Here is a 22789-nt window from a genome sequence, read left to right as displayed (position 1 = left end):
AGTCTGCTTCTGTTCAGGGCCTGGATCTCTCCAGTTCTCTTGGTGATTGGGCATCAAGGTAATGCCCACATCTATTTTGCTTACTGGGATATGTGAGCAGATGAGATAGGTTGCAGATTGTCTGCAGAAAGAAAAGTTTCCTCTGCATGACTAGAGTGCTAGCTACTAAAGACGTTCTTGTACTGAAGCAGAGAAATATTTGATATTTTCACAAATGGGAAATCTTATTCATCCACTACTAATGAAAAACCCCACATTTTTTTTGTTTTCTGTTGGGGCTGTCCCAGGCAGCGCTTCTGTAGTCTAATGGTCACTGCTAGCTATCATCTGTCAACCAAAAGTATTGGTGCCATGACATGAGAATATGATGTTGATGGACACTGTGGTCTGTGAAAAGTTCGGGAACCATGTGGTACTGAGCACATATACTGACTTTGCACTCAAGGATCACCCCGACTTTGCCTCCTGCGGCCCCCAGGTAAATTGAGTTTGAGACCCCTGCAAACCTTCCTAGAGAGCCATCCATGTCCTAGGCATACTATACTAAAAGGTTATTTGCTAATAAGTTCAGCAACTGCCTGATGGAGTAGCCAGTTGATACAGGTGAGAAACTCAGCTCATATTTGTGAGGAAGGACCCTGCTGGCCTTCAGTCTGACCCTTATCTCTACATCTACACTAATCTTTACTGTCAGTTCTAGAGGGATTCAACAAGAAAATGTAGGTATTGAAGGCAAAAGCATGTTTGGAGTTTCAGACTATTATAGGGGTGACGTAACTTATAAAGAAGCTATTTTTGTTAGATAGCTATAGTATTAAACCATGTTGCTTAGGGTGAAATCATTTAGGTTTTAAATTTGTAAAAAGTAGATTTTCCAAGAGACTGAATTTAATGTTTCTGTGCTAATGTGCAAAACCAGAATGGTTTTGTTTATGGTGAAAGAGGTACTTGAAATGTGTAGATAGTAATCTTGGAACATTATTTTAGTAAAAGGTGTTTTTTTTTCCTTCTAACTAAATTTATATGCTTTATGGAGAAATTTTAAGATAAGTTCTAAGGACTAGTAAATTTTAAGATAAATTTTAAGGACTAGTAAAGACTTTGGTGTTATATTTTTGTTTTCTTAATCTAACATTGGAGTTTCTTTACATTTGTAAGATTGTAGCAAAGATTGAAAAAAATGCTCTGCAATAAGTAGAACCCAAATGGGGTATGATGTTACTACGAAAATACTATTTTCTGACACTTAATTTAAGTTTTAGGATTCTGATTAGGTAGGCAGTTATGCCTTCTCAAGTTAGAATTTCAAATGAACTTGAAAAGAAGACTTAAAAAGAGTGTACTGTGCATAGGAAATCATGCAATCAGGATACTGCATAAGATTTTGCTTAGCTTTCTTTCAGTTGGTAGGTGTGGTAGGAAAGATTTGGAGGCTGAAAAGCCATTGTACTTTAATGGACACATTTTCCCGACTGCTGCTTTCCTTCATTCATATGAGCATGCTGAAGTAAACATGATCGTTTATTGTGGTTATTTGCTCAAATATTCATTGATTTTTTTTTCTCTTAATATTGGGGTAAACCAACAAATGTGTTTAAGAGTCTTGTTTTGAAGAAGGAAAACAATGATTAATTATGTGGAAGACTTAGTTATGTGGACACTTTGGTGGAAGTAAGGATGACCAAGTTGGGTTTTTGCTAAAGACTCATTGGATAGAGAAGGCGGAGGAAGAAAGTACAAGTGCAGAATAGACTGGGTGAATATGGCCACAGTTGGAGCTCCATTTGTTTCATAAACAATTTCAGAGTTCTTGCTATGTTTCAGTAATAGTTGGATATAAAGGTCCCCCTCCCCCAGAACTGTTTATAGACTAGTGGAGGAGACCCAGCTCCTGTCTTGTGGAATGAATTAATAGTACTGGATGATGGCACAGTCAGAAACAGACATTGTGAGATGTGTGTTTTTTTTTTGTTTTTTTTTTTTTTTTGGTTTTTGGGTCACACCCGGCAGCGCTGGCCTCAAAATGGAATAATTATAAATTAAATTAATTCTAAATCAAACTTTAGATCCTAACATTCTTTAGGTCCTAACTTAGCTGCTGTCTTTGAAAGCCAAAAGTAAGATCATCCATATTTCACCTTTGTGTTTTCAGTTGTCTGTTGCAATGTCCTAATTTACTATCCTGTTGCTGAAAGCAACTTTTTGTTTGTTTTTGTTTGTTTTTGTTTTTGGGGGAGTCACATCCTGCAGCTCTCAGGGGTTACTCCTGGCTCTACATTCAGAAATAGCTACTGGCAGGCTCGGGGGACCATATGGGATGCCAGAATTCGAACCACCTTCTGCATGGAAGGCAAACACCTTACCTCCATGCTATCTCGCTAGCCCTGAAGGCAACTTTTTAATAAGGACAGTGGGAAGTACAAAATGGTTCCAAGTGCTCTTATCATGTCCCTTGAGTAGAAAAATGATGAAATTAGTCTAGATAATCACTTTCTGTACATGACATCATAACATATGACACAAAATGTCATCTGCATTTATACTTATGACTATGCTGCTATTATTATTATGACCTACGGATGAATTATTGATGTTTTTTGCCCCATTTCTTCAGTGGGGGTCAGTTTTGCATCAACACCTATCGATGCTCGGGGTTTGTTTTTGGTTTGTGCAAAGGGATTATTCCTGGTGGTACTCAGAAGACCATACACGGTACCATAGATAGAATAAGAATTGGCTGCATACAACGAAAGTGCTCATCTTCCATACTGTCTTTTCAGCCCTTTTTGCCCAATTTTGTTCCTTCTGTCCTGAAGTTATTGTTTCCAGAGCACACACCTTATGTAGTGGGGTCTTTGCTCCTACTCTAAATAGCTAGCTGTAGTATAATACTCATCTTCTTACCTAAACTGTTGCAGTGGCTAGATTTCTTCTAGCTTCTACTATTGCCCTTCATTTCTACGTACAGAACAGAATAGCCAGAGAGATCAGGTGTTTGTTTGTTTGTTTGTTTGTTTTAAAGCCTTAGGGAAATCATGTTGCTTTCCTGCCTAATTCCCTTTAATGATTTTTCATTCCATTTTTGAGAAAAGTCAACTTCCTACTAGATATGCTTGTTTGATATGCATCAGACTTACTGGTGTTCTATATTTTTACACACCTACAAAGTTAATTTTTATGTTGGTTCTTTGTACGGTTTATTTGCTCTACCTTGCCTATTGGCTGGCACTGTGGTTGATTCAGTGATCCTGGTAGATCTCAGTTCAGAAGTTAGCATCTCTCAGCCATCCCCGCATCCAGTACTCTCTGATGATGCTGTTTCGTTTTGCTTATAGTTCTCTTGTCTTGCATTAAATAATTAACGATGGAGCTGGATGGCGGTGGATGGCAATGGATTTTTTTTTTTGCCATCCCAGGCCACGTGGCTCCGCAACCCCATTCAGCCGGCGGGTTCTAGGCCCAGGTGAAAGGCGAAATTACTTACTCACAGGCAGGCTTTAGGAAGCATTAGCTTTATTGTGTGGCTTATTTCATAACCTTTTAAGCATTTAGCCATTCTAGGCTACCCTGCGTTTTAACCCTTTTAGCCATTTTTCTTTGGCCTCCATCCCGGTTCAAGACCAAAAGAGGCAAAGACCCTAAAGCCAGAGAGCTCAGCAGGGCCGAAAGGGCCAGAGCCCCTAATCCTCTGGCTCCAGGGTTTATTTCCCTATTCCAAGACCCCTCCCAGAAATGGGCCGGGTCTTGCAGGTAAGGTCACACCTAATATCCGGTTCCCAAAACCCCTCCCAAAAATGGGTGGGTCTCAGATAGGTACACCTACACTCTTGATACTCCTGAGTATTGAATCTTAGCTATTTTCACTACCATCAGATTACTAACTTCTTGAGATCAGAGTTTCCTCTGTTCTCAGCATGTAATAACATAGTTCATCTTAAAATTATATTGTGACTACATTGCACAGTTTTTAAATACTCAGATCCAAATGTAAACCACCAAAACCTGGATCTAAACTAAATACTTAATTTTTTGACTTGTTAAACAAGTTACACCTTGCTTTAGGTGTGTAACTCAATCCACTCAAGTGCAAGTTCACTTGGAGAATTGTACTTGTGTAACCTATGTAGTCCCTTAAGTCAGATGTAGAAGGTTCTCTGACATCTCCCTCCTATGATATCTTCACCTCCTAAAACAATAAATCAAAAAGTTTCAGTTGTCTTCTAACTTTTTTGTTGTTGTTTTTTTTGGGGGGTCACATCTGGCTGTGCTCAGGAGTTACTCCTGTCTTTGTGCTCAGAAATCTTCCCTGGGCACCATATGGGATGCTGGGAATCGAACCACCATCTCCTGGGTTGGCTGTGTGCAAGGCAAATGTCTTAACGCTGTGCAATCTCTCTGGCCCCTTGTCTTCTAACTTTTAAAGATGACATTCCACTTTAAAATCCAGAATTTATGAGACTGGAGAGATAGCACAGCGATAGGGCAGTTTGCCTTGCATGCATCTGACCCAGGATGGACCCTGGATTGAATCCCGGCATCCCATATGGTCCCCTGAACCTGCCAGGAATGATTTCTGTGCACAGAGCCAGGAGTAACCCCTGAGCGCTGCCGGGTGTGACCCAAAAACAAACAAACAAACAAAAAATTCAGAATTTAACATCTTAAAAATTGTGAGGATACGGGATTGGAGAGATAGTCCAATGTGTAGGGCACGTGCCTTGTACCTTACCTGAGTTGGGTTTGATTCCTGGCGTTCCATATGGTTCCCTAAGCATGACAGAAGTAATCTCTGAACAGGAGTATGCCTTGAGCAACACTAGATGAGACCCAAAAACAAAACTAAAAAAGATTGCAGATATATTGTGACATGGGGCCTCTTTTTTTTTTTTTGTCTGTTTTATTTTAGCTGAGAAGCAGCTGCACAGCCTTGGCACTTGTTCAGCTGTCTTGCTGTCTGCAGACTCCACCCCTTTCACTATCCCTGACCTTGAAAGCAATTCCTAGGTACTTACATAGTTTCATTTGACTTTTATTATGAGGATATGATTTTCTTTATTCTCTGTGGAAATAGGAAAACATAGATAGTGGGCTAATGAGATTGCATGTTCCTTCTTCTTTCTGGCTTTTAAAGTATTTTTTGAGAACTCTAATCTACGTGCTTGTGCTTAAAGGTTGCAGTGTTGTATAAATATGCCATTTACTTAGCTAGCTTCTTACTACAGAGTCTACAATTTGTTTCCTGTTTTAAAAATAATATTAAGACTAGGACTGGAGCGTTGTGCGGCGGTGGAGCACTTGCCTTGCACGTGGCTGACCCAGGATGGATCTCAGTTCCATCTCCGGTGTCCCAATGGTCCCCCAAGCCAGGAGCGATTTCTGAGCGCATAGCCAGGAGTAACCCCTGAGTGTCATTAGATGTGGCCCAAAAAAGAAAAAAAAATTAAGACTAGGTTATAGATAAATCCTTGTTTAACTCATTGTTTTCATTAGAATATAATTTTTAGTTTGTTCTGGAGCCGGACAATGGTACTCGGGGCTTACTCTTGACTCTGTGCTCAGGGATCACGCCTGGCAGGACTATGTGGATTTATATGGTGCTGAGGATTAAATCCAGGTTAGCCCATACAAGGCATGCCCTCTATACTATCTCTTCAGCCTTTAAGATGTGATTTAAAAGAGGGATTTCTGGATTGATATATTTTCTGGTGCTGGAGCAATACTACAAGATTTAAGGTGCTTGTCATATATGCAAGTGATCCCAGTTCTGTCCCTAGCACCACATATAGTTGCCCAAAAAAATCTGCAAGCTGTTCCTTATACCACACACACACACACACACACACACACACACACACACACACACACACACACACGCCTACAACTGACTATTTTAGTTTTATTTTGTGCCATACCCAATGATGTTCAGGGGTTATTCCTGGCTCTGTACTCAAGAATTACTTCTTATACTGCCCAGGGAAACTATATGGGTGGGTGCTAGGGACTGAACCCAGGTCTGCTGCATGCAAAGCAAATGCCCTACCCACTGTATTATTGCTCTGGTCTACATACAACCAACTCTGAACAATATTCAAATCTCTGAATACTATACCAAGTGTAGTTTTCCTTGCCGTGCTCAGGGATTATTCCTGGTGGTTCTTGGAAGCATATGTGTTGCCAGGGTGAGCCTGAGTTGGCCATGTGCAAGACAAGTGCCTTAACCCCACTATTCTGGTCTACAATATAGGTTTCATATTTGCTTTCATAATTTTAATTAGATAATGTTATTCTGTGGCTTGTTTTTTAAGGATATGCCCACATAGAAGAGTGACGATAACTGGACCAAATGCTTCACTGCTGAACTGGTTCCTCAGGTGCCTGGCTCTGGCGATTGCTATGGGAGATTGCATGACTCTTACAGATCCAGGTCAGACTTCAGATAACAGGGCATAGCTAAAGCAACAATGGAAAGGAGGTTTATTTTAGAGGCATAATAATTTAAAAACTTGCATCTGAATAATATCAAGTAGAGTTAAGAATCGCGCCATAACTAGTGAGGTTAATATTTTATATGAATTATAGATTATGTGACTTTTGTTGTTTTTTATTTTGGGGCCACACCTGGTGACGCTCAGGGGTTACTCCTGGCTATCTGCTCAGAAATTGCTTCTGGCTCAGGGGACCTTATGGGACGACAGGGATCGAACCCAGATCCATCCTGGGCAGCCATGTGCAAGGCAAAGGCCCTACAGCTGTGCTATTGCTCTGGCCCCAGATTATGTGACTTTTTATGGAATGTTTATGTACTTCAAATTTATTGAGTAATTTCTGATCCTTTAAATACAAACTTTGAGATAATAGCAGTTTTATTTGTATAAAGCAAAACTAAATTAAGATAAATTATAGCATTAACATGCCTACTAAGAATGCCTCTATAGTTTTATGATATTGAATGAAATGTATTGGTTTTGGGGTGGGGGGGCAAATCTTTTCCTGGCTCAAACCTGAGGTTAGCTACCTGTAATGCAAGCACCTTACCCACTGTCCTATCACTCCAGCCCAAAAGAACATAATTTTTATCCAAAACAGCTTTGTCTTAATTTGAAAAAATAAAACTTAAAATATAGAATATGTAAACCATGGTAATAAAGATTATTTGCTTGCATAAAATTTTATAACTTATTTATATAAATGCCTTTTATTGATTCTTCCAGAAAGTAAATATATCTTTCAAAATACCTCAGAAACAAAGATGTCTCCATCAAGTTTATACTCACAGCAAGTGCTATGTTCTTCAATACCTTTATCAAAAAATGTGCACAGTTTTTTTAGTGCCTTCTGCACAGAAGAGAATATTGAACAAAGTATCTCCTATCTTGATCAGGTAATAAAATTTTTTTTCAGGAAGCATTGGCATATGTCAAATAATAAAACACATCAAAGGTATGAAAAAATACATGTCAAGCACAAGAGTATTGTTCCTTTTGGGCTTGGGACAATAAATTGGCCAAGACCTTTAGAAATCACTGAAGGGAAATTGACTGTAACAAGTCTGTGTCCTTATATACTAGAGATCTTTTGCCCCTTGAAGACCCTCCCTAATCCTGCTATGACTTCTCAGTCATCAGAGATAGCATAGGCTTTGTTTTGGGGGGTACTTTCCATTTTCAGTATAATCTCTTGAGTAAAGATTGCTCCCTTTAGTTTCTTTATTAAGGCTTATGGTAACTAACTACTAGTAAACATTTTTTTCCTATTAGGAATTGACTACCTTTGGGTTTCCTTCATTATATGAAGACTCCAAAAATAAAGAGTCAAAGAGAGAATTAAATATAGTTGCTGTTTTAAATTGTATGAATGAGCTACTTGTACTTCAGCGCAAAAACCTTCTAGCTCAGGAAAATGTGGAAACACAAAATCTGAAACTGGGAAGTGACATGGATCATCTGCAGAACTGCTATGCAAAACTTAAGGTAAGAGTGCAATAAACATTGATCTGTTTTAATCCCATTATGTTACAGATACTCCTCACTTAATGACCAAGTTCCATTTCAAAAACTTGGTTGTTAAGCGAATTGGTCGTTAAGTAAGGAACTGCATGTACTGTATACAGTAGTACAGTATATGCATAGTACTTGACAATACAGTATCCTGATTAAGTAAAATAATGAGAAAGATCAAACTGAAAACTTTCACCTGTTTTAGTTTGCATAGGTTGTGTAATTTACACACAGTACTGCAATGATTACAGAACATAAAGTTAGTAAAGTAGGTACATTAAAGCACCAAAAACCACAGTACTGTACTATATTTTACTTTAAATATCCTTTTTCCATCTTGTACACATGAAAAGTGTATAAGATGGAAAAAGGATATTTAAAATAAAATAATGGTGAAGAGATGGTAGTAAGTGCGAGCAGTCGCTAAACAGGTAGGTCGTTAAGCGAGGAGTATCTACATTTGATACTAAAGTTTTCACATCAAACAGTTTTTAGGGTTCTTAAGAGTGGTAAGTAAAAGTGAACTTTATTTTGTGCAAATCATTTTTTACTGTATTCTAAGATCTATATTGATGGCATTGATTTTATTAATTCTGTTTTATGACTAGCTAATTTGTAGAACAAGAGTAGGTTGTACTTTTAATTGATTAAAGGTAAGTAAGGATTTTTTTTTTTCCATCACACCTGAGAGTGTTCAAGGGGTACTCCCAGCTTTGCATACAGGTATCACTCCTGGCAGGCTCAGGGGACCACATTGGGATCAAACCTGGGCTAGCCATATGCAAGGCAAATGCCCTACCCGCTGTACTATATTAGTCTGGCCCAAGTGAGGTTTCTCTAACCCATTTCTTGTTTAATACAGTAGGTAGCTGGTAAACTCAAAATAATTTATTGTGTGTGTGAGAGAGATCACCTTAGTTAATTGAAATATGTGCATATATGTATGTGTATATTTTTCATTTTTGCAATAATGAGGAATCAATTCCAGATTTTATCTATGCAAGGCATGGACTTTACTACTAAGTCACATCCTGGCTCCACAGAAACATATTTAGGGCTCCTCTACCTTTGCTGAAGCTCAGTAATGAAAGCAGGCCAAATGATTTTTAAATTCTAGAAATCTCTGGGGCTCTAGAGAAGACTCTAGAAGAATGCTTTTCTAAACTTGCTTGCTTCTCTGAACAAAGGAATTTTTGTTTGTTTTTTAAGGGCTACACCAGCTATGTTTAAGGCTTACTCCTGGCTCTGTATTCAGATATCACTCCTGATAGGGCTCTGGAGACCATACAGGTTAGCTGCATGCAAGGCAAGTGCCCTACCTGTGTACTATATCTCCAGCCCAGGAAGAAATATTTTTATCTACTTAAAAACAGGCACTACTTTTTTTCTTTACCTTATAAAGTATTTTCCTTAAAAAATAATTCCTTGGGGTGGGCAGAGTGGTGGCACAAGTGGTAGGGCGTGTGCCTTGCATGTGCTAACCTAGGACGGACTGCGGTTCGATCCCCCTGAGTCCCATATGGTCCCCCAAGCCAGGAGCAATTTCTGGGTGCATAGCCAGGAGTAACCCCCGAGCGTCACTGGTGTGGCCCAAAAACCAAAAATAAATTCCTTGGAAAGAAAAGAAAGATATTAAAAAAACCACTGTGTTAGGGAATTATACTGGGGTACATATTACATGAAAGATGTAAATATTTAAAGCAATATTTTTTAAAGATACAGTTCCATATTGGGTTTCCTCATTTATGAAAATAAAAGTCTTTGGATCTCAGGAGATTGGTTTTCTTATAGTTTTTGGTCTCTTTGGTCACGCCTGTATTTTTTCCTTTCTTCTTCCTACTCCACTCTTTAAAACAGATTATAGTAGTAATGACAGTTGTACAGTAGTATAGTAGTAGTAATAACCACTTCAAAATCTCAAGTCGCTTAAGTTCAGCCATGTCAAATAGTTGGCATGGTAGGTAGTGTTATATACTCAAAGAGGAGGGTGCCAAAAATTGTGTCAACTTTGGCATTATATACAAATTATACTCCCCCTTTTTAAAATTTTTCTTGATATACATATATATTGATATTATGTAAATTATTGCTTACAGTCAGCCATGATATAATTTGAGTGACTTTTGTATTTTATAAAAGTAAGGGGATTTTGTTTTATTTTTGTTTATGAGCCACCCCCATGGTGCTCAGGGCCTTCTCCTGGTACAGTGCCTTGGAGATCGTTCCTAGTGTTATTTGTGTTGCAGGGATCAAACCCAGCCCTTCTGCACACATACACATTGAGGTACAGATTTTATAAAAATACTCCAGTGATCTCCTGTGAAACTTAACACAGTTCTTAAGATGTGTGGCATGAACTGACTGTAAACCTCTTACCCTCTGCTGATTTCAGCAGTTCATCCTAGAGAGTTTACCAAATGCTATGGAAAGCAGGAGGCATGCTTTATAGTTCTATTCTCTTTTGTGGGTGTAGGGGTTGGGCTTGGTGGTCACACCAAGCTCAATGTTCACAGTCACTCTTAATGGGACACTGGGGATCAAACAGGGCTTGACATACAAATGACATATGAGGCAAATATTTACCTTAACCTCAGTGGTCTCTTTTCAACCCGAGTTCTGCCCTCTAAACCTCAAAGTATTCCAGTATTTTGGTTATGCTTACTCTTCAGACATAGCTCCACATCTTGCTTTGGCTTATTCATAAAGAGTAGTATGCTATAGAAGTATTCATAGTATAAAGAAGAAATTTTTTCACTGGAATATGTAAAGGAGTCCCTACTCTTTCTAAAGTTTCTTCTATATAACTGAAAACATTTTGTGTTTAAATTAAGTAGAATTTAATATTTAACTTTAAAATGAATTTTATAACTTTTTGTAGTATTGAGTTTATAATATTGCTTTAAAGAAAATTTGAATGCCTTTAAACTTTAATTTTAGCTAGAAACCCTAGTATGTATAATGTTTTACTAATTTCTTAAGAATCAAATTGCTCTGAGTCCTTTGTTAATTTTAACCAGAATTAAATATGACCATTTTAGGAACAATTGGAAACCTCCAGGAGAGAAGTGAATGGGCTACAAGAAAGAGACAGACAGTTACAATGCAAGAACAGAAATTTGCATCAACTATTAAAAAATGAGAAAGATGAGGTAAGGTGTCAGCTATTGTCAAAAAAGTAATTGTTGTTATTGCTGTAATTTGTGGTACCTGTAAGAATTACTTGACATTGAAACAAGAAAGAATGACTTATTTTATGTCCATGTTCAATTGGTATGGTGTGTGCAGTATTGTACCACATTTAACTAAGATAAGAACCCCATTCCCCCTTGCCATCCCTTCATTTCCTTCCAGTTGGAATTTATCTTTTGTTTGTTTGTTTGTTTTTGGGCCACACCCATTTGACGCTCAGGGGTTACTCCTGGCTATGCACTCAGAAATTGTGCCTGGCTTGGGGGGACCATATGGGACATCGTGGGATCGAACCGCTCTCCGTCCTATGCTAGCGCTTGCAAGGCAGACACCTTACCTCTAGTGCCACCTTCCCGGGCCCCGGAATTTATCTTTATATGTTTCAACCATAGCTTGTGATGCTCAATTTCAAGGCACGGGGGTCATATGGGATGCTGGGAATTGAACCTGGGTCTGTCTTAGTGCAAGGACTAGTCATCCATGTGCAAGACAAATGTCCTACTGCTGTGCTATTGCTCCATTCCCAGATTTTGAAACAATTTTATGAGATTAAATGAATGCTGCAATTTATGTTTTCTTGGAATTAGTAAACATAAGCTGGTTTTAAACTAAAAATTCTAATTTGATGGAAAATGCTTTTTAGGTTCAAAAATTACAAAATATCATTGCAAGTCGAGCTACTCAGTATAATCATGATATGAAGAGAAAAGAGCGTGAATACAATAAACTAAAGGAACGTCTCCATCAACTTGTTATGAACAAGAAGGATAAAAAAATAGGTAAGAAAGAGATAAGATAGGGGGCCGGAGAGATAGCATGGAGGTAGGACATTTGTCTTGCATGCAGAAGGACGGTGGTTTGAATCCCGGCGTCCCATATGGTCCCCTTAACCTGCCAGGGGTGACTTCTGAGTGTAGTGCCAGGAGTAACCCCTGAGCGCTGCCAGGTGTGACCCAAAAAGAACCCCCCCAAAAAAGAGAGATAAGATAGCAAAGGTAATAAAAATACTGATTTTGCTTCATTAGTTACAGAAAAAATTATCTTTATTTTTAAACTTTTAAGTATAGGATTCATCCACAGAGAGAAACTAAGCCTGGTGACATTTTCCTCTGTTTTTAGTCAAGAAATGAGAGTGCCAAAAATCTGAAAGCGATCTTTCTATAATTGTTTGTCAGGCCAAATCAGAATTGTCAGTTTGAGAGCCTTTAAATAAATTTAAACCAACTAGTCAAGAGAAAGGACTGTTGAAAGTATGCCTGTATTTGCATCAGTAGACTTTTTTCAAGGATTCCTTTTTTGTTTGGGGCCATTCCTAGAGGTGCTCAGGGGCTACTCATTGCTTGATACTCAAGGGGTCACTTTAATGGTACCTAGGGGGATCATAAGGTGCTGGGGGTTGAACTTGGGACTCTCGCATGCAGAGCATGTGCTCCACTCTTTGAGTCATCTCAATCCTTTTTTAAAAGCATTCTGCTAAAAATTAATTTGTATATAACACTAGTGAGTTAGGACCAGAGCAATAGCACAATGAGTAAGACGTTTGCCTTGAATATGGCTGACCTGGATTTGATCCCTAGCATCCCATATGGTCCCGGAAACCTGCCAAGAGTGATTTCTGAGTGCAGAGCCAGAAATAATCCCTGAATGTCGCTGGGTGTAGCTCAAAACCCAAAAAGGAGAGAAGGAAAAAAAAGAAAAAGAAATTGAGATAGACTCACAAACACAGAAGTAGATCTATGTACACTACGGTTTTGCTAGGCAAATAAGACAAGGAATAAGAGATCTATGCATTTATTTTGTGAAGAGGGATCCAGTGGTCTCACCAGCATTCTACCTTCTGCACATAGTGTTACCTTTAAACTCTTTTCTAAACTGTACTTAGACTTGCACATGACAGCTGATAAACAGATGTTAGATCCTGTCACGTGGTTGGCTCAACACTGCCTGCAAGCTGTTCAGTGTTGATTGCATCCTTGTCATTCTGTGCAACAAAGCTGTTACTTTAGTTATTCAAATCTTTTATTTCAAACGTTACTGGAAACTGAGGTAATAATAGACGAAGGCAAAATTGGAAATCTTTTGGTACTTTGTAGTACCAAAACTCAAAATACCGAATTAAAAAAAATCTTATATTTCATGCAGTTATTTTTTAAGGTTAATTAACCCTGTGATCATTTTTTAGAACATAATAAAATTAGTAAGTAGGGTGACATGCTGCAAATATAAAAACCAACAGACATTTATTAAAGATTCAACTCTAGCAAAAGAGCACTTAAATTGTGGGGTGTCCTGTATTTCCTGATCTAAACCCAGTTAGGAGCGATTTTAAATTCTCTAAAATTACAATGTCTTATCTCATCCCACTTATTTTTCTGCCAACTCTTTCCAGGAATGTCCATCTGGGGTAGGGAACCATTTATCCTGTTGATTCATTTCATGCTAGTGACAATCCAGGACTTGGTAAACTTCTGTCAAGTTCCAAAACGTAATTATTTTCATAGTTGTGGGTGTTTTGTCACAATTACTAAAACCTGCCATTGTAGCACAGAACTAGTCATCGATGATATCTGAACCAGTTGCTCTGAATAATTTCTTATAAAACTGTATACATAAAATCAGGTAGCCCATCTGCAAACCATGGTTGCCAATTCCTGGTGATAAAATTGATATTAATGGTGACAAATAACATTACAGATAAGTTAAATACCTTCATACTATTCTTCACAAAAACTCATTGGTCAATACTTTTGTTGTCCCACCACAAAGATGAGGGAAACCACAGACTTTTGATAAGTCACGTATCAAAATCTTAATGTTTCAAGTGATGGAACTAGGACTTAAAACCTGGACTATTTGTGTCCTTACTCCGTTTTACATACCAGGCTAAGTTATCTTCTTAATGTGTGAACAACATGTTAGGATTTTTGAACACTTCTTTGTGCCTGATAACAGTCGCTTTTACATTTTCTCATTTGTAGCTATGGAAGTTCTCAATTATGTGGGAAGACCTGATGGAAAAAGGGGCTCCTGGAGGACAGATAAGACTGAAGCCAGGTAAACTTCTGCATATTAAATCAGGTATGTAATCAGGTGTGTCTCCCTGTACTGCATATTCATACTGACAGTTTTCTTCCTCAGGAATGAAGATGAAATGTACAAAATTCTCTTGAATGATTATGAATATCGTCAGAAACAAATCCTAATGGAAAATGCTGAACTTAAGAAGGTTCTTCAGCAAATGAAAAAGGAAATGATTTCTCTTCTTTCTCCCCAAAAGCAGAAACCTAGAGAAAGAGCTGATGATAGTTCAGGAACAGTAAGTGGCTCTTTCCTTTCTACTACAGTTTTAGATTGGTAATGAGCACAAATAAAACATTAGGTAGGTAAATACTAGATAAGCACTTGCAGTGGTATTCCTGCTATTCTAGGTCAGGGACTTAGTCCTATGGCCTCTGCATACACAAATCCTTCCTCCAGCACTGTACAGCCCCTACATTCCTATATATTTCTAGACATGCCCTTGGAAATGAAAGGATTTATCTTCTGGGAATGTTATTTGTTTCAGGTATATGATAAGCAGTGTCTCCTTTCATTGTTATAATTTTATGCATTTGGTATTATAATCATCCCCACTTTATAGACAAACTGGGATACATTTTATGGATGAGGACTCTGATATCAAGACTTAAATCTGTCTTGTGTCAGATTTTCTGCTTTAAACCAGTTTTTTGTTGTTGTTTTGTTTTGTGTTTTTTGGCCACAAGGGTGATGCTAAGGGGTTTACTCCTGGCTATGCACTCAGAAGTCGCTCCTGGTCTGGGTGACCATAAGGGATGCTGGGGGATCAAATGGTCTGTCCTAGGCTAGTGTGCTCAAGGCCTTACACCCTGCACCACTGCTCCGGCTCCTTAAACTAGTTTTTTAAAAAACTTATGGTTATATCCTTAAATAGGCCCTTATTTCAGGAAGTGAAATTTTTATAAACTGGGAACCAAATAAGCATTTACTCCATAAATATGTTTATATTTATAATATATTCTAGTCCCGGAAAAGAAGTCCTAAAATTTTTGGCAAATATTTCCTTTTTTTCCCCCTAATTCTAATGCCTTTGTAATGCACAGAGACTGGGTAGCTTATAAACAGCAGTTTATTTGGTCTTCCAGTCCTTTACTAACTCATCTCTAGATTTTAGTTAGCAAAAGTAGATAGGTATCAAAGATTATTTTCTCAAATGATTAATTTTACCACTATTATTCTCCTCCTCCCCATTTTCCTTCTGCTATTCAGCCAGTAGATTATTTACTGTGAAATTCACATTTCAGATGTTTAAATTAAAGAGTAGTCTTGGGCCAGGGAGATGGAGTAGAGGGCTGGAGTGCGTGCTCTGCCCTTGTGAATTCCAACTTCAATTTGGCCACCAGGTGGACTGCAGATATTCCTGGGAGTACTCTCTAAGTATGTGGCAGGTGTGGCCCCAAGACTAAAATAAATCCTTGAAAAAGTAGTAGATTCTTCAATATATCCTTCTTTACAAAATAGGTTTCAAGGCTGGAGAGATAGTATGGTGCTTGCCTTACATGAGACCTACCCAGGGTTAGTCCCTGGCACCTTAAATTATTCTACACTCTGACCAGGAATGATCCTTGAGTGCATAGCCAGGATTAGCTCAAAACATGTCAGGTGTGACCTCAAAACCAAGAAAAGCTGGATCCACATCCGGCTGTACTGACGGGCTAGATTTTGCCAGTGGTGCTGGGTCCAGCATGGTAGGCTTAATAGTGTAGTGCTCAGCTCAAGGTCCACCACACCACACCCAATATTGCTGAGGAGAAGCAATGCTGAACCAGGCAAGAAATTCTGGGCCCGAAATTTGAATTGCTTTGTTAATTCACTGATCGTACTTCTAAAAGATATTTTTTCTAGGTCCCTTTGTCTCTTAGAAATTAAAGTTAACCCACCAGTGTCTTTTTCAAAGAAAGCTGTGGACCATCATAACAAGGCTAAGATATAACTTTGAATGCCTTAGAAGCAATTAGGTTGCATCCAGGTTATTTATTTTGCAATCACTTACTTGATTGTAGCCATTTTTTAAAATATATTTATAATCCAGCTCAACTATATTTAAAGTTGTGGTTTTAGAATTCATTCATATTCAATCTGAGAAATGAGTAACATTTGAAGAAGAAAAAAAGTGTTTTTGTAGCATTCTTTTTTTTTAATTTAAACATCTTGATTACAAATATGATTGTGACTAGGTTTTAGTCATGTAAAGAACACCCCCCTTCACCAGTGCAACATTCCCACTACCAATGTCCCAAATCTCCCTCCATCCCACCCCACCCCCCACCTGTACTCCAGGCAGGCTTTCCAATTCCCTCATTCATTCACATGATTATGGTAGTTCTCAGTGTAGTTATTTCTGTAACTGCACTCACCACTTTTTGTGGTGAGCTTCATGAAGTGAGCTGGAAGTTCCAGCCCTCCTCTCATTGTCTCTAAGGATTATTGCAAAAATGACCTTTTTTTTTTAAGTTTTTGGTTTTTGAGCCACACCCGGCGATGCTCAGGGATTACTCCTGGCTGTCTGCTCAGAAATAGCTCTTGGCAGGCACGGGGGACCATATGGGACACCGGCATTCGAACCAACCACCTTTGGTCCTAAATAGGATGCTTGCAAGGCAAACGCCACTGTGCTATCTCTCCGGGCCCAAAATGACTTTTATTTTTCATAAAACCCATAGATGAGTAAGACTATTCTGCGTCTATCTCTCTCCCTCTGACTTATTTCACTCAGCATATAGATTCCATGTATATCCATGTATAGGAAAATTTCATGACTCCATCTCTCCTGACGGCTGCATAATATTCCATTGTGTATATATACCACAATTTCTTTAGCCATTCGTCTGTTGAAGGGCATCTTGGTTGTTTCCAGAGCCTGGCTATTGTGAATAGTGCTGCAATAAATATAGGTGTGAGGAAGGGGTTTTTGTATTGTATTCTTGTGTTCCTAGGGTATATCCCTAGGAGTGGAATAGCTGGGTCAAATGGGAGCTCAATTTCCGGTTTTTGAAGGAATCTCCATATCGCTTTCCATAGAGGTTGTATTTGTAGTATTCTGATACGCTTTTAAGATTCAGAGAAGTGCAGAGTGTGGCCCCTACCAGAGAGTCTCAAGCCCAGTTTCACAGAAGGAAACATGCAGAGAGAAAAGATGGCATTTCTTGGAAGAGACATGAACAAATAGCTCTGGAGAATTGATTGCGACAACAGTCTTGATGGATCCCACCAAGCAAGGGCATCACCCATTCTGCTGAGTGGACTTGACCTTGTCAGCCCTGGCTGGCCTGAGTGATTGATCCCATTCTTTAAATTCAGCCAGTCTTGTGTTCATGCTGCATCTGCATCTTTTTCACATGTCCCCTTTTCTTTTTGGTGGGTTTTAGGGTATCTAAGAGTGCTAAGGATGCTGGGGACGACAGAGGCCTGCCTGGTAATAAGTAGCCAACCCAGACTGGCTGTTGGCTATTAATATTCAAGAATGCAGTGCTGCTCAGGCTCTGTATGGCCAAAAAGATGTTCAGGGGACCACATAAGTGCATTTGCGGGTGTTTAGGGGACCATGTGGTACCAGAGTTCAAACCAAGGTTGACTCATACAAAGCATTCACTCTTCACCAAATGCATTTTCCAGCCCAGCCTTCCTTTCTCTCTGATTTCTTATTTTTTTCCAAGTAAGATACTATTTTTATATTAAGTATATTTTATATATTTATATATTTTATATTAAGCATATTTCCTAGTGTCTGATAATAAAATGTATTTTATATAGATGCATAAGTATTATGTATATAATATATTTCAGTCTTATTTCTGTGTTGTATTATTTGGAGCCAGTACTGTGATAGGTTAAAATAAGGTTATTACATTTTCTTGGTCTTAGTAGGACATAAAGAAAAGCAATCTCCAGTTTTTTTAAATTATTATTGAGAATAAAATGAACAGATAGAACAGTTCCTTTTTCCTTGGAGATTATTAGATAATTATTTTTATAGGAACACTCATATATCCCAGTTTTAAATTTCAGTTCTGCCTCTGTCTGTGTGACATTGGGCAAGTTCCTTCACTAAGCTCCCATTTCTCCACATGGGAACATGACATGAGAATCTAGATGTATTAGCATTCAACGCATTAGGAAGTAAGTCAAGTTTTCTCATACTTTTCAATTTTCTCATGATTCTTGTCACTGATGATATTCATATTCAATTTTAGATTTGAAGAGACCTGAAATGAGGAATGTTTAGCTTCAGTGTTGTTTTTCCTTTTGCAGTGCTGAGGAATCAAGCCAGAACCCCACATATGGCAATTCTAGTGCTCTGTTGCCGAGCTCATAGATCTCTGGCCTTGAGATATTATTTAATCAAGATACTTATCTTAATTATTGGGTCTTATAGTTAAGGTTTTACTCAGAGAGCATCTCAATCAGTCTGAAAGTTACTGAGTTAGTAGCAAACATCTTAAAATACCATTTTCTTCTGTTCTTATTTGTAGGTTCTCTCTGATGTTGAAGAAGAAGCTGGAGAACTGAATAGAGAGAGTATTTGGGACCTTTCGTGTGAAACTGTGAGAGAACAGCTAACAAACAGCATCAGAAAACAGTGGAGAATTTTGAAAAGTCATGTAGAAAAACTTGACAATCAAGGTATATATAGCCTAAATGCCTGCCAAGTGAAGGATGAACCTTCAGCATCATACTTTGTTTTTAGTAGAGTTGGAAAGCTTTGTTATGAGCACAAACCTAAAAAGTTCTTTGGCTTTTTTTTTTTTTTTTTTGGTGTTTTGAAAAGCAAGGTTTAGGGTGCAAAGATAGTACAGTAGGTAATGCACTTGCCTTGCATATGGCTGACTCAAGTTTGATCTGTAGTACCACATATAATGATTCCCTGAGCACAGCTGAAGGATTCCTGAACACTGCCAAGTGTGGCCCAAAACCAAAAAAGTCAAAAAATTAAGATTCAACCTATTTCTGTAAGATTGGAGTCTGAGATCAAGTACAGTTTGCTTTGAGTGAATTTTTGAAAAGAGGATCACTTATCTATTTGTGATATACAATTAAGACAAGTGAACTGAGTTTTAATTAAAACTTAACTAGGGGTCGGAGAGGTAGCACAGCACTAGGGCATTTGCCTTGCACGCAGCTAACCCAGGATGGCCAACCCAGGACAGAGGGTGATTCAAATCCCAGCATCTCATATGGTCCCCCGACCTGCCAGGGGCAATTTCTGAGCCCAGAGCCAGGAGTAATCCCTGAACACTGTCAGGTGTGACCCAAAAACAAACAAAAATAAAAATTAATAGCCATTTGTTATTGATACTTCTGTATAAATAGCTCTATATGGATATATTCTTAATAGTTATATATGTATATTTGTATATATAATATGTGTGTATTTAAGTGCAAATATATGTATTTATATAAATATATAAAATATGTATATACATATATGTGTATATTATATATATATTATATATATATCTTTGGTTTACACCAGGTGGCGCTCAGGTTACTCCTGGCTCTGCTCTGAGAAATTATTCCTGGCAGGCTCAGGGAACCATATGGGGATGCCAGGGATCGAACCTGGATCAGCCACATGCAAGGCAAATACCCTACCTACAGTGCTATAATTCTAGCCCCAATATTTTATATTTTTAAATATATAGTATGCATACTATTAAATCTAAACTAAGATATCTTAGTAAATGACAATTTGAGGAAAATATATTCTAAATTATAGAATTCTTAGAAATAAATAATAATCATAAATATAGCATAGATATTAGCCTTTTATTTTAGACACTAGTATATATCTAGGTTTTTCATGATTCTTTTAAAAATTATTTTTAAATAAAGAGAACATAGGGGCTGGGAAAGGAGAAAAAAAGATGTTCAACTAAAAAATTATGAAAATATATAAACTAGAAAATTCAGATGCCTATTCCTATAATATTTAGGAATTTGATACATACATTCTAGATTTTTCTCTGCATTGATGAAACATCTAAAAATAAAGTTTTAACATAATAGTACACTTTTTCTTACTTTAGATGGATGCGATTTCCTGTAACAAATAGATCTATGTTGATGAATGTGCTTAGTTTTATGTTTGTTGAATATAGTTTACATGCATTTTAAACCAGGAAAATTAAGTTTTCTGTTTACTAAATGAGACAACTTAAAGAAAATTTATTTTGAAATTTTAAAAATCACACTAAGTACCTGTTGCCCTTAATTACAGTGTAGAGCAATCAGCAGTTATCTCGGTGTCATAGTTTATATAAGGTTTTATTCATTCCATTCATTTTCTGTTTGTAAATAATGTAAAAGTATGTAAAACTAGTACCAGGAAGTAAGAATCTTGTATTACATTCATTTTTTAGGGGGAAATTACCTTAAGAATGAGAAATTCTTTTTTCCTCTTCTCTGATTATGGGTTGTCCATATTTTATTCAGATTCAGACTTGAACAATCTTTTAATTATCAATTAAATGTTGATGATAGAAGTGCTACTTGTGAGGACATTGAGAAGAAGAATATGAATTTCTAACTTATGCACTCATTAGACTTTTTTACTTTTAACTTTTTTTCAGTGACATTATATAAATTTAGTTTTTGTAATAGCTTATGAAATTTATTTAAGGGGGAAGCATGCCCAGCAATGCTCTCAGTTTGCTCCTGTTTCTAAGATCTCTTTTGAAGGGTCTTGTGAAACTATATGGGGTTCCAGGGATTGAACCTGAGTTGACTGTGTGTAAGGCAAGAACTCTGACAGCTGTTCTATTTATTTCTTTGACCCCATGTAAGATATTTTTTAAGGATAAAGGAAATACAGTTTTTTAGAAAGTATCCTAGAAACTCTTTTAGGTTCCAAACAGAGAGAAAACTTGTAATACCTTACATTTTTAAATATATCTCGGAATACCATAAATCAAAGGGTAGCTGTGAAGCCTGTATAAAAGTATTTGTTTTGTGTTAGCTTCAAAGGTACACTTAAAATGTCTTAATGAAGAAGATGTAATCTCGCGACAAGACCATGAGCAAGAAACTGAAAAACTTGAGTTAGAAATTCAGCAATGTAAAGAAATGATTAAAACTCAGCAGCAACTCTTACAGGTTCGTGTGAGTTACCTTTGAAAATTCTCCTCTGTGTATGTGAACATTTTACTAAATTTTGCTATATTTTCATTTTTAATTTCATATAATTTGAAGTGTTTTATCACTTTTTTTTTAACCTAAATTAAACTTTTTGCTTGCACTTGGGAATTGAGAATCCTTAGTTCATTTTCTGATCTTTTTTTTTTTTTTTTTTTGGTTTTTGGGCCACACCTGGTGCTGCTCAGGGGTTATTCCTGGCTGTCTACTCAGAAATAGCTCCTGGCAGGCACGGGGGACCATATGGGACACCGGGATTCGAACCAACCACCTTTGGTCCTGGATCGGCTGCTTGCAAGGCAAATGCCGCTGTGCTATCTCTCCGGGCCCTCATTTTCTTCTGATCTTAACTTCTCTTTTCCCACCGTGGTCAGACCTGTCATCTCTGACTCTGATTGCACCTTATTGAGTGTTGGATTCTCAGGAATTTAATATGTTTTACAATTTAATAGCAGCAGCTGGCTACTGCATGTGATGATGATACCTCCTCACTGCTACGAGACTGTTACTTGCTGGAAGAAAAGGAGCGGCTGAAAGAAGAGTGGTCTCTGTTTAAAGATCAGAAAAAGAATTTTGAGAAAGAAAGACGAAGCTTTACAGAAGCTGCCATTCGCCTAGGATTGGAGGTATTTTCATGATTCTTTTTCCTTGTAGTGCTTTTAAGACAGATGGGGAGATATTAGAATGCATCTTTGTCCTGTTGTCATTGTATGTTTTCCTTTTTTTTTTCTTTTTTGGTTTTTGGGTCACACCTGGCTCTATGCTCTGAGATCGAAATCACTCCTGGCAGGCTCAGAGGACCATATGGGATAGCGGGATTCGAACCACCGACCTTCTGCATGAAAGGCAAACGCCTTACCTCCATGCTATCTCTCCGGCTCCGTTTTGTATGTTTTCTTGAGGCCTCATCAATAACTTGAAATGGAGGAAACAATGAGCACATGGACTAGTGTAGAATGTGGTGCTGCTATCTGCCTTTTTAACATTAGCACTTTGCCAGACTTTTTGCTTTTAGAAGTAGTTTTCTATTTAGGGTTGTCCTTCTTAAATGATGAAGAGAAAGTGAAGAGGAGCCGCCAAAGAAGACATCTAAGAAGGAAAATCCAGTGTTCAGCCAAATGGTATAATAGAGCAGTGAGCATCAGAATTTAGCTCTGAAAATTTAGCTGGAAAAAAATGGGTATTCTCTGCTTTGCCTGGGAAGTGTCATCAGCTGTAGTTTTAGTGTTAACTCTGCAAGTGTCTGTAAATAAGTTTCATATTTAGGCTAGACCAAAATCAACACTTCAAAAATTTGGGGACAAGTGGGGTTAAGTAAAAAAGCATATTTGCTTATAATAAGTTTAGATGATTTTTATTGTCTTTCTGCCCATATAAAAGGCTGATATTTATAC

The 22789-nt window shown here is 37.8% G+C and overlaps 2 protein-coding genes across 3 annotated transcripts in view; one reads left to right on the top strand and one right to left on the bottom strand.

Moving 5' to 3' along the window:
- Nucleotides 1–22789, bottom strand: part of RPF1 (ribosome production factor 1 homolog) — a 1036037-nt gene that overhangs the window by 884880 nt on the left and 128368 nt on the right. The gene's annotated exons all lie outside the window — the stretch shown is intronic.
- The window catches only part of SSX2IP (SSX family member 2 interacting protein), a 45128-nt gene that overhangs the window by 16231 nt on the left and 6108 nt on the right, over nucleotides 1–22789 (top strand). The window contains exons 2-11 of the mRNA XM_049771248.1: nucleotides 6306–6424; nucleotides 7212–7381; nucleotides 7758–7970; nucleotides 11036–11146; nucleotides 11830–11965; nucleotides 14165–14240; nucleotides 14325–14502; nucleotides 18737–18887; nucleotides 21220–21356; nucleotides 21848–22021. Coding sequence (XP_049627205.1) covers nucleotides 6394–6424; nucleotides 7212–7381; nucleotides 7758–7970; nucleotides 11036–11146; nucleotides 11830–11965; nucleotides 14165–14240; nucleotides 14325–14502; nucleotides 18737–18887; nucleotides 21220–21356; nucleotides 21848–22021 — 1377 coding nt within the window. The 5' untranslated portion in view covers nucleotides 6306–6393. The remainder of the gene's footprint in view (nucleotides 1–6305; nucleotides 6425–7211; nucleotides 7382–7757; nucleotides 7971–11035; nucleotides 11147–11829; nucleotides 11966–14164; nucleotides 14241–14324; nucleotides 14503–18736; nucleotides 18888–21219; nucleotides 21357–21847; nucleotides 22022–22789) is intronic.

Source organism: Suncus etruscus, chromosome 4 (assembly GCF_024139225.1).
Source record: "Suncus etruscus isolate mSunEtr1 chromosome 4, mSunEtr1.pri.cur, whole genome shotgun sequence".
NCBI lineage: Eukaryota > Metazoa > Chordata > Mammalia > Eulipotyphla > Soricidae > Suncus > Suncus etruscus.
This window is presented reverse-complemented; position numbering and strand designations above follow the sequence as displayed.